Raw genomic sequence first — 15,725 nt, forward strand, 5'->3', positions numbered from 1 at the left:
TTGTGATTTGTTGCCTGAGTGGTAAAGCCTGGCGTCAAGAAGCTGGTTAATGGTTAGACAACCCACCCTGCCTCCTCCTAACAAAGGAAGGCCTGCCTCAGCCACAGAGCGCCTTGGAGGACCAGAGACCCCGTCACTGCCTCCGTCACCCCAGAGATGGCAGTTTCTGGTCGGTTAATAGTTAACCGCCATGTTGGTGCATCAATCTTGAGGAGTGACAAGGAGTATAAATGCACAAATACACAGACGGTGGGAGCCCAATGCTGATGCTGTAAACATATCTTGTTAACAGGAAGCAGACCCTATGCCGCAACAGCATTGAGTGACAGGATCACAGATGACTAACAACAACAGCGCTCACTCCTTTTTTTATTTTCTTCCCTTCTTCTGTTTCCGAACTGGGCATTTGTGCTGCTAATTCTTCAGAGCATAAATTAACATTATTCTCCTGAATAATGCTTTGTAGAGAACCTGGATTATGTACCCATTTTATATATATTGTTACGTTGTCAGTACGCATGGATATAAAATGCATACTGGGAATCAATAAATTTTTCCTTTCTGAAAAGAAAATACCCTCAGAACTGTTTCATTTCCAGCCTTATCTTTCCCTCTACTGTGAACTACTAAACCACATTGTTAAATGACATGCTGGTTACTTACAGCACTAGACAGGGGAATTTGGGAACCTGCAGAGAGGTGGAGGGAAGGGGGGGGTTTGATTTTTAAATGTGTACCACTGATCTGACTCATACATATGAAAGCCTCCATTTAAAGCACCAAGAATCACAGGAGAGGGACAAAACCTGTCTCTTGGGTTTCCAGCGCTCACAGATCAGAGAGAGCTTCTGTCTGATATACGGCCGGCTCTTTAAGACCTGAGAAACATACCACATTGTATATATATCGGCCCTGTGTGACCCCAGCATGGCTCCTATACACTCAGACAGGGAGAGACGTCACTCTGTGTGCGCGCCCCCCTGGTGAAAGTGATAGTCAGTCACCGGCTAAAAGCCATCGGGGAGCGGGGGAGTGCCGAGGGAGGGAAGGTTTGAGGGGGCCATTATGCTCTGCTGGGGGGAAAACAGTGAGGAGTCAAGAGGGGAGGGGGTGTGTGGGGTGGCACCGTTGTATCGTGCTGCTGACCAGAGGGCAGTACAGTAAGAGCAGAATCGAGGGCTTCAGCTCAGGATAAAACAATTACAAAAGTACAAGATACTACTAATAAAGCTTGCCATACAAGCACGACATGATAAGAATCCTTCAACACCGAATTTACGGTATGCATCATATTTACATAGGGTGATTCAACTGATTTACGATCTGTTACTTTTAAGCTTTCTTTATTGTAGTATCTCAACTCTTCTATGACTATTTCACTGTAGCTGATTTAAATCTAATTTAGTAGTCAAATGATGTCTTGCTTTATTGATTAAAATTGCAGATGTCTTCGGAAAACGGATAATATATGCCAACATAGTGATAAAAACTGAAAGCTAATGAAAGCTGATTGACTTCCCAGAGATGGGTTAAGATGCATCCTTCAAAAAAAAAAAGGAAATAAAGTAAAACTCAGAAGAGAACAAAATAGAATACAAGGAGAGAGTGGGATCGAATCCGGTACATATACAATAAAATGTAAATGCACTCACACACAACTGCTTTGTGATTTTGTCGGTGTGATTCAGGCCACTTCTGAATCTTGAACAAAAAGTAATATGGCTCTCGGTTCTCAGTTATTTATTTTTTTACTAATGGCTCCAATCCACGACTGTCAGAATTCAGAGGGTATTAAAAACTGCTATTGAGGCAGAGAAAGCACATTGCTGATGCTGAAGTAGCTACATTTTGCATACATTTCATGGAGCTCCAAAGAGCCGCCCTTGATTTCGCTGGTTAATTTGGATGCAGAATACATACTGTGGCTGGCGTTGCGGCTGGTGTGCACATGCAAATCGTCGCCCTGCTTGACGCGAGGGTGCACTGTATGAGCGTGTTCAGCCCACTCATTTTTTTTTTTTTTTTTTTTTATACTACTAGTCTTTATGTCCCAGCACAGCCTCCTCTCCCAGTCTCTGATTCCATCTTGGCAATGACAGACACACACACACACACACACACACACACACACACACACACACACACACACACACACACACACACACACACACACACACACACACACACACACACACACACACACACACACACACACACACACACACACACACACACACACACGCACCAATACACTCGGTAGGCCTCACTTCTTCCTCTCGCTGAAACACACATGCGCACAGTCTTTCTCTGACTTCGACACGTTCTCTCTGCCTCTCTATGGGTGAGCCATCATTATCTAGAAAGAGTGCCAGTGTTTGGCCACACTATGCCTTTTTCCCAGCGTTGAACTGAACAGCTGAGACATAGGCTGCTGGTAGTGACACGGCTGTCAGAGACATGCCTCATTACTGCTGTTGCAAATGTCAAAGCACTAAAGTAATCACTCACAGCTCGACCGGACACTTGTTCATATAGTAATTTATTTCATGGTAAGAGGGGTCAACACTTGTGTGTGTATATGATGATTTTATAGGATAAGTGAATTTTATACTTTTTTTTTTTGTTGTTATTTTTGTTTGAGATAGTTTGCCAGATGGCAGCATGCTAATGTGACAGCAGATTGCTGGATATTTGCAACAAGTAATAGCAAGGTAGACATTTTATTTTTTTTTAAAGGCAAGCACAAACTTCCTTCAGAGTTATTACTGTCAATCCAGGATACCGTCAGTGCTTTCAGCGATGTTATATATGCACCTTAAGTTGATTTCTCCCACAGGTGTCTCAGAATTTGTGCCGGGCAGTACATATTCTCAGCTTGGTTAGGCTTTTCTCAAAGAAAAAGTTGTTTTTTTTATTTATATACAGGTGCTCTTCACCTCTGACATATTGTATACCCTGACTGATATTTGAGATCATAGTTCGAGGAAGCTGTCTCTGCCACCAGCTGATCGGGTTAATGGTTAACATTTCATCCTGTTGTCACTACAAGCCGCTGTCACGGGCGAGACCACAGTCAGTGTGGCATTGTTATAGATGAAGGGGGGGGAAGGAAGCTAATCAGGTCAGTGTTATTGGAAGAACGCACTGGGTAATCGGTTTGTGCTATTTCCTTTTTATCCCTTTCAACAACTCAAATCGTTCAATTTATCGCTTAGAAATCAATCTTAAGATGCAATCGTCAGATTTGAGGCAGATCTGCAGATAGCAGAAGCATTGTATACAGCTGCACACAAAAAGCTCAGATTGGGGTGATGTAGATGAAATACATGTCATCTTAGAAGTCTCTTAAAAATAGCTCTGAGGACCAAAATATCAAGCTTGCATTCCAAGCTGAGAGTAAATAATATTAAGAAACATGTCCACAAGATGGATAGCATTCTCAACAATTATTACTGTGAGATCTTTTTATTATTATTACTGCCAATAATGTTTCCAAGAACTGCCTGCATGTCTGTATTACTGAAAAAATTCCTTATAGCACCTTTTAGTCCTCAAACTACCAACACACACACACACACACACACACACACACACACACACACACACACACACACACACACACACACACACACACACACACACACACACACACACACACACACACACACACACACACACACACACACACACCAGTGTAAGGTGCTCAACTATTCATTAGGAGCAATTTGGGATTTAATGTCTTGCTCAAGGACACTTCGGCAAATGGACAGGCCGTGCTATTTTTAAGATTTCAGCCAGTTTGTGGATCGCCCTTTAAGTAAAAAGTATCCTTGATGCGTTGCTATTCCTTCTTTTTTTTTCTTTTTTTCCTTCATTCCTATGGACTGAGTGGCCAGAGGCCGAGGTAGCTGTTGAAACAAATACGTTTAAAAACAATTCTTATGAAGAGCCTGTTTATCTCAACACGAATCATGACGGCTGTGTACTTGTTGGATGTGATTGACAGGATCGGGGTGCTGCACTTAAGTGCCGTGATTTACTGAGCTAGATGGAACAGAGCCTTTATTGACCTTAGCTTCACTTGTGCTTTCTCTGTTAAGTCAAGCCAATAATGTGCAGTCATCAGACTCACTAATGAGATTATTACAAGATACAAAAATGTCAAGGGAGGCAGTCGTAGAAAGATTAAGTGACGATGTATTGCCTTCTCTGTTTCGTTTTGTTTCATTACTTGTCTGGTTTGTTACTTCATGCACACTCTTACTTTCTAAGAAAAAAAAAAAATCTCCAGATAATACTGTAAAATAGATTCAACACGTGAACTTTTATGCGCTTTTTCGGTCAAGAATAGAGTGTTACAAGGTTTGTGGGCATGAAATCCGTGCTTGAGTGGTGTTACTTCTTTTCTCAGCACTGTTTCTTTTGTTCCTGCCTTCATCAGGTCCTCCTGCAGGTCTTTGGCACAAATACTTGAGTTTTTCTCAGCTGTTGTTTACAAATGTCTGATTCTCCTTGAAGAAATTTGGCTTTATCTTCCACACGATAAAGGCTTTTCTGCACTATTATAACTTTTAAACCTGCATATAATGATGCCCATCATGTCTTTTGGAATTGGAGATCCTCTCAAAATCTTTTTATTTAAGAACAGCCTTTTTGATGTGATTAAAAAAAACATATATATTTTTTTTTTATATCAAAAATCTTTTAAGATGCTTCTATATCAGAGACACAGGGTGCTTGAGCCAACCTCAGGTGGATATGGTGAAAGCTGACAGACGCAGATGACTGGACAGGTCTTTCACGGGTCAAACACAGACGGACAGTCTCTCACACACACATTGAAAGACAACGCAAACTCCACATGGAAAGGTCATGAGCTAACTAACCCATAACGATTTCATTTCAATGTCAGTTATGTCAGCACAGCCGGCGTGGAGCTTCTTTAACACCGAGGTCCATTAAAGTCTCTCCGTTTGGTCTCGTCTAGCGAGATACTCCTGTTCCATTCGTCACGAAGGAGCAATGTGCCAGCTGATGTGATACCGGTTGGTTACGGTGAGTTTACCGAGATCCGTCATATATCAGGCCTGCATGATGTGATAGCATGTGTGTGCTTTTCTTGGAGTATTTTTCTTTATTTAAATGATAAATAGTCACATGTCTTGATACTGTAATTCAACACGAATACTGGTTTAGCAGAAGGCAATGTGTTGTTTGCATGCACTAGAATCATTATTTCCACTGACTGTTCAGATCCTGGAGGAGGCAACAGGAGATACACAGCTGCACTATAGTGCTGCAGCTGTGTTATACTGTAAGGTCTCAAACCTGTAATGTTCCAAGGGCAGCTGTAAATTTCCCAGAGTAATTGAATTGCTATGAAGTCATTCATCTAGGGTATGTTTCACCACTTTCCGTTCACTTCAAGTGCAACATATTCTTTACCTTTGACGGAGATATGTTGTGCATAGGATAAATGTGGCACACTGCACTCTTTGACCCCTCGAGTTTACCAGTAATTTATGAAGGAGCAAACAAAAGTATTTTTTTTCTAAATCTTGTGCTTTGCCTGATCAGTAATACAAATGAAAAATTTGAGAGCCCGAGCAAAGGAAAGAATTAGGCACTTTAAAATGTTTGCATAACGAGCACCTTCTCGCTGCAATGGTTCTCTTCTTTTTAATCACCTGCACTCTCCAGACCACCTACACCCTTCTTCATGATCAGATACAGGACCGACGGGTTGATGTATGATCCGAGAATTAATCTGCTAAGCCTGATTGCCATTACCGCCATGCGATTATGCACCTTGATTACCGAGCCCACCCTAAGGACCATGACGTGCCCTGTTGCACATTTTAAAGGTGCGCATAAAATTATGTGGTGATTACCCCACAATGGATCAATCCACAAGCGAATGAGACCGTGTGGCCATATAGACCGTCTCAAGTAGGACTGTGATTATTAATAGGTACTTCAGGTGACCTGATACCCGAAGCTTGAACCACTAAAACTGCCTCTAATCCCTGATATACACAAATAAATTCATTTTCATACATTCTGAAAGTCATTATTGGATTATTGTTATAGAGGTAGAATTGTTTGGAGTTCAAGCATGGATAAAAGGGACGCCTGGCTCTTCAGGGACGCCTCGAGCGGCTCTTGTTCCCCTCTTATGGTAGACTTCAGACATTTAATGCTGGCACAATTGTGGATGGGCTGGACACTTGGGAGAAGAGTATACTTTAGTTATTAGGTTATATCATATAGAAACATTTTGAGATTAGTATTTTAATGTCTATGATGCAAAACTAAACGGACAATATATTTTTGAAAAAAAAAATCACTTTTGTCTGCCAATTAGAAGAAAGGGTGAGCTTGTGTGTACAACTAATGAACATGCAAGTACACATCATTCTGAAGTGACACTTATCCTCAGAATTTGGACCTATCTAATCCTTCACTGTCATTTTGAAGACTTTTTTTTATTTAATCCTGAGCCAAAGTGCTCATTTGGTAAAGCAGATAAATAGTCCCATTGACTTATCCAGAAGCAATCCAACACCAAGCGATTAATTGGATGAGACAATAAAGCAGTGAAATCACATCTGTTTGAGGTTTTTTTATCTGGTTACATACAAAATATATTAGTCACTCAGACTTCAATACCCCCGTCTTTTCCCTCCATATCCAATGCAACTGTTCTAATGTTAAAATGTTTGCATTAGCAATGCATGGACAAGGATTTAATGGGATTGATGTGCTACACCTTTCACAGCCTTCTTAGAAAGCATGGTTCTCAGTGGTGGTCGTGTGCCCTCCCTGCACAATTACTTAATGGCTCCAGCAATTATGCATGTCTGCTGGAGTAAAAAAAAAAAAACACATAAATGTCAGTGAGTAGAAAAGAATGGATGTCTTTTGTCTGTATTATAGCATTAGTTAAGAAGATTTAGGACATGGTGAACAAATGAAGACAACACTGCTAAAACTGTTCTCACATGCTGTAGATACACCAAGAGCCATTTACAGTATGCAAATGTGAATTTGAGCTTACAAATGCACAATTGCAAAAATTCTATCACTGGCCAGAGTTCAACAACTCTTGAGTCTTCAAGTGTCTCGATAATGGTCACTGGGACTGCACATGACAGCAATTCAAAGCCTCAACTATCCATCACTGGACAATGTTTGCCACTAAAACAACATGGATAAGGGAGTGTGTGTTGATGTTGGTCGGGCTCTGTGCTATTGTTAGTGAAGATGAGTGATAGACAGGAGAGGATGGGTACATACTATTCACAGTGCTCCATGTGGCAGCTTGCATTTTCACACTGGTACAGTATGTTTTTCAGCTACAGACAACGCAGGCACTTACGCACTGCCGCGGGCAAGCTGCCGACTGCGTCACGGACACATGCATGTCCTACGTATCACCAAGGAGTCCCTCTTATACATGCCTGCAATTGTTTGCATTGATGAATTTGTAAAAATTGTGGCACTCCGATAGACACACAGAGTGCAAGCATCTTGCAGCCTCACTCTCAACAGCCATCTCACATGGACCGGTCATGTTTACATTTTGCACTAAAATGTATGCAACATATTTGCTTGTTCAACACATGCTCTAAACACTTTTGCAGTTGAGAAATAAAAAAGGCTTGCATGATCATATTAAGAGGAACGGCATGCACCACTATTGTTTCTTTGTTCATCCCCCCCAAAAAAGGCACAGAGGTCACTTATAACATTTACAAGAATGAACAGGCAGTTTTGACTTCAGGTGTCAATTGTCTTTCAATGAAAGAAAATCCATAATAGACCATGATAATGTTCAACAATTAGACGAAAAGGAATTTTCGTTTATAGAGCAAATGGATGACTAAACAAAAGAGTGAATGAACTGATAGCTTCAGATCATTGCACTCGCAAAGAAGATGTCCTTTTTAACAAGATTACCATGAACCTAATAGTTCATTCCCTTGTTTACAAGGAGAGTTGATCCAAAGCAGAGTATACACTTTTTCATTGTGAGTCACGCAGCACACTCGGGATGCTCAATGTTTCGGTCGGCTAAGGGAGTGCCACAGGTGGTTCATTGTAATGTATATTTTTAGGAAGGACATTACGCTTGAACGCATTGCAAAGAGGAACTCTGACCTCGGACACACGTTGGGTAAAGTGAGAAATAGAAAGAGTCATTTTGATCATGGCAAAGCCACACACAAGAAACTTGCTGCTTTGAGAAAATGTTTATTTTGTTCATAAACTTTTCATAAAAATAACAACATCAATATTAATTTAAAGTATTGTAGAAACTGTGTATATACAAAATCTTTACTTGAACAGTTAATATAACTTAAGGCGAGTTAAAATACTTTTTTTTTTTTGCAGTACCCTGTTGGTGACAGTTTCACCAAACTCTCAACATTTGTTTTTTCTTTTTTTTTTTGCTAAAGTGAACATTTCAGCATAAGGTATCTCCAGCAAAAGACACCAGGAAACAAAATCCTTTCATCACCAAGGTAAAGTCTACAGAAACTCGCAGCAATGTGTGCTACCTGATTACTTAAAAGCAATGTTTCTATGATTTGCTAGTCATTTCTAGCTTGATAAAACATACGTCTGTACATACTGTAAAATTCTTTTTGTTGAAAATTCCCACACAACAAGAGTACATTTCCTTTTGAATGCATCTCCACAGGTCAATGAAATAACCCTCATCAAACCAATGGTGGGATGAAGTGCCCAAAATGTTTCTGATATCAAACGGTAACATTTAAAATATTGTGTTACTTAAACAGTAGCCCTCAAAAACCAAGACATTATTCGTGATTTAGAATACATTTCACCTTAGAAAGGACGCTCAAATATGATAATTGTAAAATATACAGTTGGCTATAAAAATACAAAGAAGTACATTAATACAAATATATTTATTTTTCCATTTATGATATATATTTCACAACTGTAATAGTTCAAACAATTTTGAAACACAACACAGAGACCAATGACAAAAAACACTGACGGCAAAATAAGAAGATAAACAAACACAATCTGATCAAAGATGGACAGCTTCATGGTCAAAGCCATAAATATGTTAGCCTACATTCATGTCAATAACCCTCACAATGAAGGAGAACCTTGACAGTGGTTGATATTCCGTTTAAAAGGAAAGAAAAAAAAAAAAAAAAGAAAAACACTGACATAAACATGCATTTTAAGAAACATAGTCCAAACCATTGCTCTAAGAATGCTAAAAGCAGAAAATAAGATTCTTAAATGGAGATATTAATAATATGTAAGTGCAATCCATCCATTCTTGGGGGAGACGAATGGAGGTCGGAGCTGTCCAGATGAAGAGGTGCTGAACAGCAGTCATGCAATGTCGAGCAGAGAGGCTTGTCTCTACTAAGAGGAACAGCAACAAGTCTCGGTTGTTCTGCTCACTGACTTTTACAACTTATGCATCTTTGCATAAAGTCAGCAGCAGCAGCAGCAGCAGCAGCAGCAGCAGCATCGGCAGCAGGCAGTGAGGCCGTCGCAGTCCTCTTCTCTCGGCTCTGCGCCTCAAAAACTGTAATAGTCGCAAAGCCTTTTTCGTTCGGCATTGGCTCGCCAGTCAAACCAACTCTGGCGGTCAGGTGGCTCATCTTCCAAGACGGAAAGATCCTACGTGAGGGACGCGCGGCCTTGCCTTCAAATACCCTCGGGGAGAGTAAACGGCCATGCGCCGGTGCTCACCTGTGGCTTTATTTCCATTTTCTCCTTCTGTTTCAGATGTACGCGTCCGTGCCGTTTTCTCTCGTCGCTGCGGGCGAACCGTTTGCCGCACACGTCGCACGAGAACGGCTTCTCGCCGGTGTGAGTCCTGGTGTGGGTGGTCAGGTGGTCGCTACGGCTGAAGCTGCGCAAACAGATGCGGCACTGGAAGGGTTTGTGGCCCGTGTGGATGCGGATGTGCCGGTTGAGCTCGTCGGAGCGCGAGAAGCGCCGGTCGCAGCTCTCCATGGGGCAGGTGAAGGGTTTCTCTTTGGCTGGGCCGTGGGACGCGGCCGTGCTCTTCCTGGCCCTGGGGGGCTTTGACGCACGGGGAGTGTAACTTTGGGCAAAAGAATCTGGCAACAGTGAGGAATAGAGGATGGAGTCTATTGTGCTCGGCAGAGCCGTTGACGTGTATAAGGAATCACATTGATTTGAGGGCTGTGGGGGCTCCGGGAAGGGCTTCAGGGTGGAAGAGAGGCCCATCGGCGGCGGTGGTGGTGGTGGTGGTGGGAGGTAATTGGTATAGGACAGTGGACTAGAGTAACTCTGGGAACAGGTGTCAGCGAAACACGGTTCTTGTTTGATTCCCCCCTCCACCTTAAACTCCATCTCTGGGTTGGGGCAAATTGGGGGGAACGTGTCTAAAAGTTCCTTTACATCCATTTGCTGGTCGGGGGGGAAATCACTGGACATCGGGAAAGTCTCGGTCTGGAAGCTTGCCTCCAAACAGTCAGATTTATTAAATGCCCCCCACTCGTAGCAGCTGCTCTCGAACTCGTTTTTGACCACAACGGGGAAAGAAGCAGCCTCTGACTTTGGTTCAGTTTTCTTCTGGTTCGAAGCTCGGGTCGAGCCGAAGCTGAGCTGGTTATTGGCCGAGTCGGCGGGCTGGCTTCCGGCCTGATCGTCGGCATACCTCGGGCAGGTTTGATCTGGAGAGTACCCCGGGGGAGGAGGTCCGGAGCAGGTGTAGGATTGTCTCTTGACGCCCGGGTCTCCAAAATTACCATTGCTGCTGTCCAGGGGCGCAGGCGACGGGTAAGTTCCCCGGCTGTTGCCGCTCTGTTGCACTTCTGAAAGTGGCAGCGTGGATATGCCCACGATCTCGGTGATCATGTTGAGGAGTGTTTCGGTGCTGCACGGCGCTCCCTGAGATGCCTCGACATAGAAACTGCCGGAGTAGGCGAGCGAAGAGGGGGTATAGGTGTCTTTTGGGCACTCGCAGGGGTTAAATGCAAATTCCGAGTTGGAAGCTTCGGTTTTGAGGGTTGCTGGGGTTCCTTCTGTTGAATTAAAACGAGAGAAAACTTTGTAATCGCGAGTGTCTTATTTATCCGAGAGTTAATCAATGAAGAAGAAGAGAAAAAAAGCCTGTGTTACATAAACATTTGCGCGTATTTTGGCATAGAAATGCCTGGGTAGCAACCCTTGATTTACTTGGCTGTGTGTAAAGTGCTAGATCTTTCATGTGATGGGCTACTTATCTTATTATATGTATATTTATTTATTTTTTGCTCATGATCATGCATACAGAATTAGCACTGTGCAAACATGCGAACTCACCGTGGCCAAACTGGGCAGGTACCCCCCGCTCTGCATCGACATACACCTCCTGGTTATCCTTCCGTGCCGTGTTTTCCATCCCCATGGAAGAACTGTTGCAATTCTCAAATTGAGGGTAAAAGGAATCTTTCGCATTCAAATCCATATTGTTCAACATAATGGTGCACTTAGAAGTCCGTGTCTCCCAGGGAAAAAGGTAAAAGGGAAAGTAAATTATGCAAATAACTGTTTACTTTCAACCCCTCCTGTGTTGGTTTTCAACAAATGATCCAAAGAGGTCTGTGTCAAAAAGGAGTATAAAAAAAAGCAATTAAAGATATTCCTTCTCGTCTCTGCTCCTCGGTAGGTATTTGCTTGCTGTGGATTTCACATCAGCGACTTCCCTTCTCGCTGCTTTTATACACTTTGGCAGCTCCCTCGGCCCTCCTCCCCATTCATCAGCTCCAGTGAGAGGATTCCCCGCTGCGTGTAAACTTCATGCCCATATATGGACAGAGGATGTGACGGAGTCCCCACCCCCCTGAAGTCCTCCCTCCCTCCTCTGGACTGTGGAGATGGAGTCTGACGTTGCAACAAGTGGCAGCCAGTGCTGGATGGGGATGGATGGAGAGATTTATTTGAATATGAACGACTTGTCTGTGTAGTTAGAATTAAAAACAAAGGGAAGAGAGCCTGAAAGCACGAGGTCGTTACTCTTGACAGCAACCTGTTTATCAGAAACTATCTCCCAGATGGTTAACTATCTCAAACAGACTATACCCAAAAGGGTGATTAGGAAAAAAAATAACAAAAATAAGAAGGCTTAAGGAGAGAAGTGAATAAGGCGTATCTGGAGGGCTCCTGTCTTTTATAGTTTAGTTCTCTTCTTGCTGTAACACACCTGTTGCAATGTGGAGCTCCACGTTATGATTTCCAAGAAAGTGTTGACCTTATCATATTAACAAGAGATACATCTAACACCATGTAGGACCAATTTCCCTCAACTCAAAGATAGTTGCTTGATGACTTTCCAAACAATTCGGATGCAAGCTTCACAGACAAGAAAGCACGCAGGTCGATGTATTTTGCAGAGAAAACCAAGGTAAACGCTTTCAAGACTTTCCACGAAAGATCATTTGAAGAAAGAGGAAAATGGTATCAGATATATAAACAGTCAGAAAGTCGACAAGGACGTTGTCATAAAAAAAACAACTATAATTAATATTTAAAATAAGGTTCATGCTTCGGCAGGTAATCGCTCTGACGACCAGACCAATGAGGTTGTTGACAATATAATAAGTTGTCACTAAGACAAAATGCACAAATAGAAGGTTACACCCAAAGACCGACTAAGCATGCAGGACCCAGGGTCAAGAACTCTAGTTTGACACCCCTTGACTATATGCAAAGCTACCAAATACACTAGGAAAAATTACACTCTTGGATCTGTCGAAATATCTTCTAATGCGACCAGGAAAGTACGTTATTCTAAAGCGAAGCACGGGCCACAGTCTGCAGGCCAGTTGAGCTAATCTCTCCCCTGACATTGCCTTTTCTATCCGCCTCACATCTGAGCCAGGGGCTGAACTCCTCGTCCGCGGCTCACATTTTTACTTTTAACAAAAATCCACTTCCTCTCGAGCCGCTGCCGCCGCCGAAAATTGTGGTCGCGCACACGATCAGGGCGAGTGACTGCAAAGCCCAGTCTGAGCGCACCCTTGGCCTTTAAAAGCATTGAAGGGAGTCGATAACACCCCTGAGGTGTTCAGTGGTTGAACCCAACTGTTCACATGACATTTCAACCCCCAAAGCATTTTTTTCTGTTTCGCATCTGTTGCCGGGTGCACTCCGTGGTCACACTTCCTATTACAAAAAGTCGATACTCTTTCATAGGACGTTGCAGTGTGCAGCAGACCTCTGGCTCTGTCTGGAGGTTCAGCACCACGGATAGCGACGGTGCAGCATTCAGCCGTGTAATCACACATGAACCCGCAGGACACTGCACCCTCCACTTTCTGCTTTACAGCGGGCGATGTCTGTGGATCGCCATTCTTTTACATGAAATCAGCTCAATCACACCCGAGACGGTTCTGTGAAGGCACGGTCACCACCAACGTGGAGCATTGCTTTCTGTGGAAGCACAAAACAATGAGCCTAATGAAATACCACGAGAAGAATAATATGTATTCTTCGTTACAGCTACTGGCAAAAATTTACTTTTAAATAATCTTCTGAGTTATTGCAATGAAACAGATTTCTGAATTCAAATGACCTAATCAAAGTTTCACCGAGGAAGTCCACTAAATTACAAACAAAGGTTTTTATTCATTTAAATCTTAACGCAAATCAAATGATGACACAATGTAAAAGAAAACAAAAACTTGTTGCAATGACTTGCAACTCTAAAAAGAAATCCACATATATTCTCAATAAAATATAAACAATACATTCGATATTGAAAATAAGACCAATGTACAAAAATATTACCTTATTTTGAGTTTTAAAACCGATGACACATTTCAACAAAGGGAGAGAGCCAAGTTTACAATTGTGTACCATCATTGAATCTAAGATTTTATTAAGATTTTACACATTGTCCTTACCTTTAGAGAATAATCATACACAAAAAAGTAACAAGTATCAGAGCTCCTATGAATTATTATTATTTTTTTTTTAAATGATGTTTGATGGAATCTATGAACTTTATATAAAACCAAAGTAAAGGTCTTCGGGAAAAGCAAAGTTTCAGTTTGTTTATATGCAACAAGTTGAGACCCTAAGGAAAACAACAGCCTTCAGACATGAAGACGGTTCAATCACACTTTTTGGCTGCTTTGGTGCCTCTGGTACAGGAGGCATTGAACGTACCGAAGGAACAATGAAAACTTGAATATTGCCAGGGCATTCTAGGTAGAAATGTATTCACCAATGTCAGAAAACCACGCTTGAGGCAAAGATCTCTGTTCTTTCAGCAACGCAGTGACCCAAAGTACATCCAGCAACACACACGAATGGATCATAAGAAACTGGCCAACACCAAATCCAAGCCTCAATCCAACTGAAAATGCCAGAGGAAAGCTTAAAATCTGCCAGAGACGAGTCCTGCAAACTTAAAAGTGGATGAAAGCATCACAATAGAGAGGTGTCAGATAGGGTGACCAGACAGGTGTGGAAAAACCTCAAGAAGGATACTGAAGGTGTTTATAGGCTGGAGTTGGTGCTGTAGATTCTGACACCAAACATCAACAATCAGTGCCAATAATCATGTCTTCAATAGGATTGAAACACTCTGGCTTCATAAAATGTAATATTTTGCATGAAGAGATTTTGAATCACGTACTTGTACTTGACGTTAAGTGGTGTCAGTAATCAAAAACTGTATTCACTTCATTCAGTGGTTAAAATTAAATATCAAGTTCCCCAAATAAAACACTGAAGTTCTGCTCAAGTTATGTATATCAAGGATTATAATATAATAATATAAAACTTAATTTGACTTTTCATGGTTTACGGTTGTGTTGCATATTTTTCTGTATTTTTGGTACAATTTCAGAATACTAGTACAGAATATATCAAGGTGAAATTTTATATTTTTTTGTTTCATAAGTAATAAACTGTGTATATTCTAGAGTCCTTACAAACTGTAGGAAATCACAGATCACAATCACCAGTCGCACAGGTTCAATACACGCTCTTGCAGCCATTGGCTTCACTGTATTTTTCTGGCAAACCAGAAACTGGAGGGGGGGGGGGGGGGGGGGTCAGTTGTCCTCAGTGGCAATCTGGGGGATCTCAAGGAGGGAAAAAAAACCCCAAAAGGTTGGTTACCCATATCCAGAAGACATCCATAGGCCCCTTCCCTCCCCTCCTTGCAAGGCAGCCAGCAAGTGAAGATCAATGCTGAAAGAGCCAGAAGTTCACAACAAAGCTGGTTAATGACAAGAAGGACGAATCCTAGCAGGAGACGGCGTTCAGGCATCAGGGATGATTGGAACCTTGAGGAGAATGTCAAGCCAATAACTTGGGAGGAGCTTCAAAGGAGTCAAATGAGGCTGGAGCATCAATGGCCAGCATGCACAGATATGATCAGGAAAAAGATTTTCCAAGTGTGACATTTCTGACTGAACTAGTCAATATGAGACGAGTCTTGAGGATGAATCCTCATGGAGTCCTCGAGGTTTTCTTGTCAGATTTAAGGAAGGATTGTATTCGAATGAAAATTTATGTCCAGGATTCTAGAAAAGTAGCTTACCACCAAAGAGTATGGAGGGAATGAATAATGCCATGTAAAGTGTCTTTGAGTGTCCTCAGAAGTGATATATAAAACCCATGTTTTATTATTATTACTATTATTATTATTGTTATTATTATTATTCCAAACGGCTTTGAGTCGAAGTCAGTGGCTACAGTTGTCCTGT

General features: G+C 42.0%; 1 protein-coding gene across 1 annotated transcript; it reads right to left on the reverse strand.

Annotated features, from left to right (window-relative positions):
* Nucleotides 1–9,699: 9,699 nt before the first annotated feature.
* LOC308109565 (uncharacterized protein) lies at nucleotides 9,700–11,485 on the reverse strand (the record flags this gene model as incomplete). Its single annotated transcript, XM_080463215.1, has 2 exons — nucleotides 9,700–11,048; nucleotides 11,329–11,485. 2 exons carry the CDS (start codon nucleotides 11,483–11,485, stop codon nucleotides 9,700–9,702), a joined length of 1,506 nt encoding a protein of 501 aa, XP_080319341.1.
* Between the last annotated feature and the right edge of the window lie 4,240 nt (nucleotides 11,486–15,725).

This window comes from Lipophrys pholis (genome assembly GCF_963383615.2).
Source record: "Lipophrys pholis genome assembly, chromosome: 5".
Lineage (NCBI taxonomy): Eukaryota > Metazoa > Chordata > Actinopteri > Blenniiformes > Blenniidae > Lipophrys > Lipophrys pholis.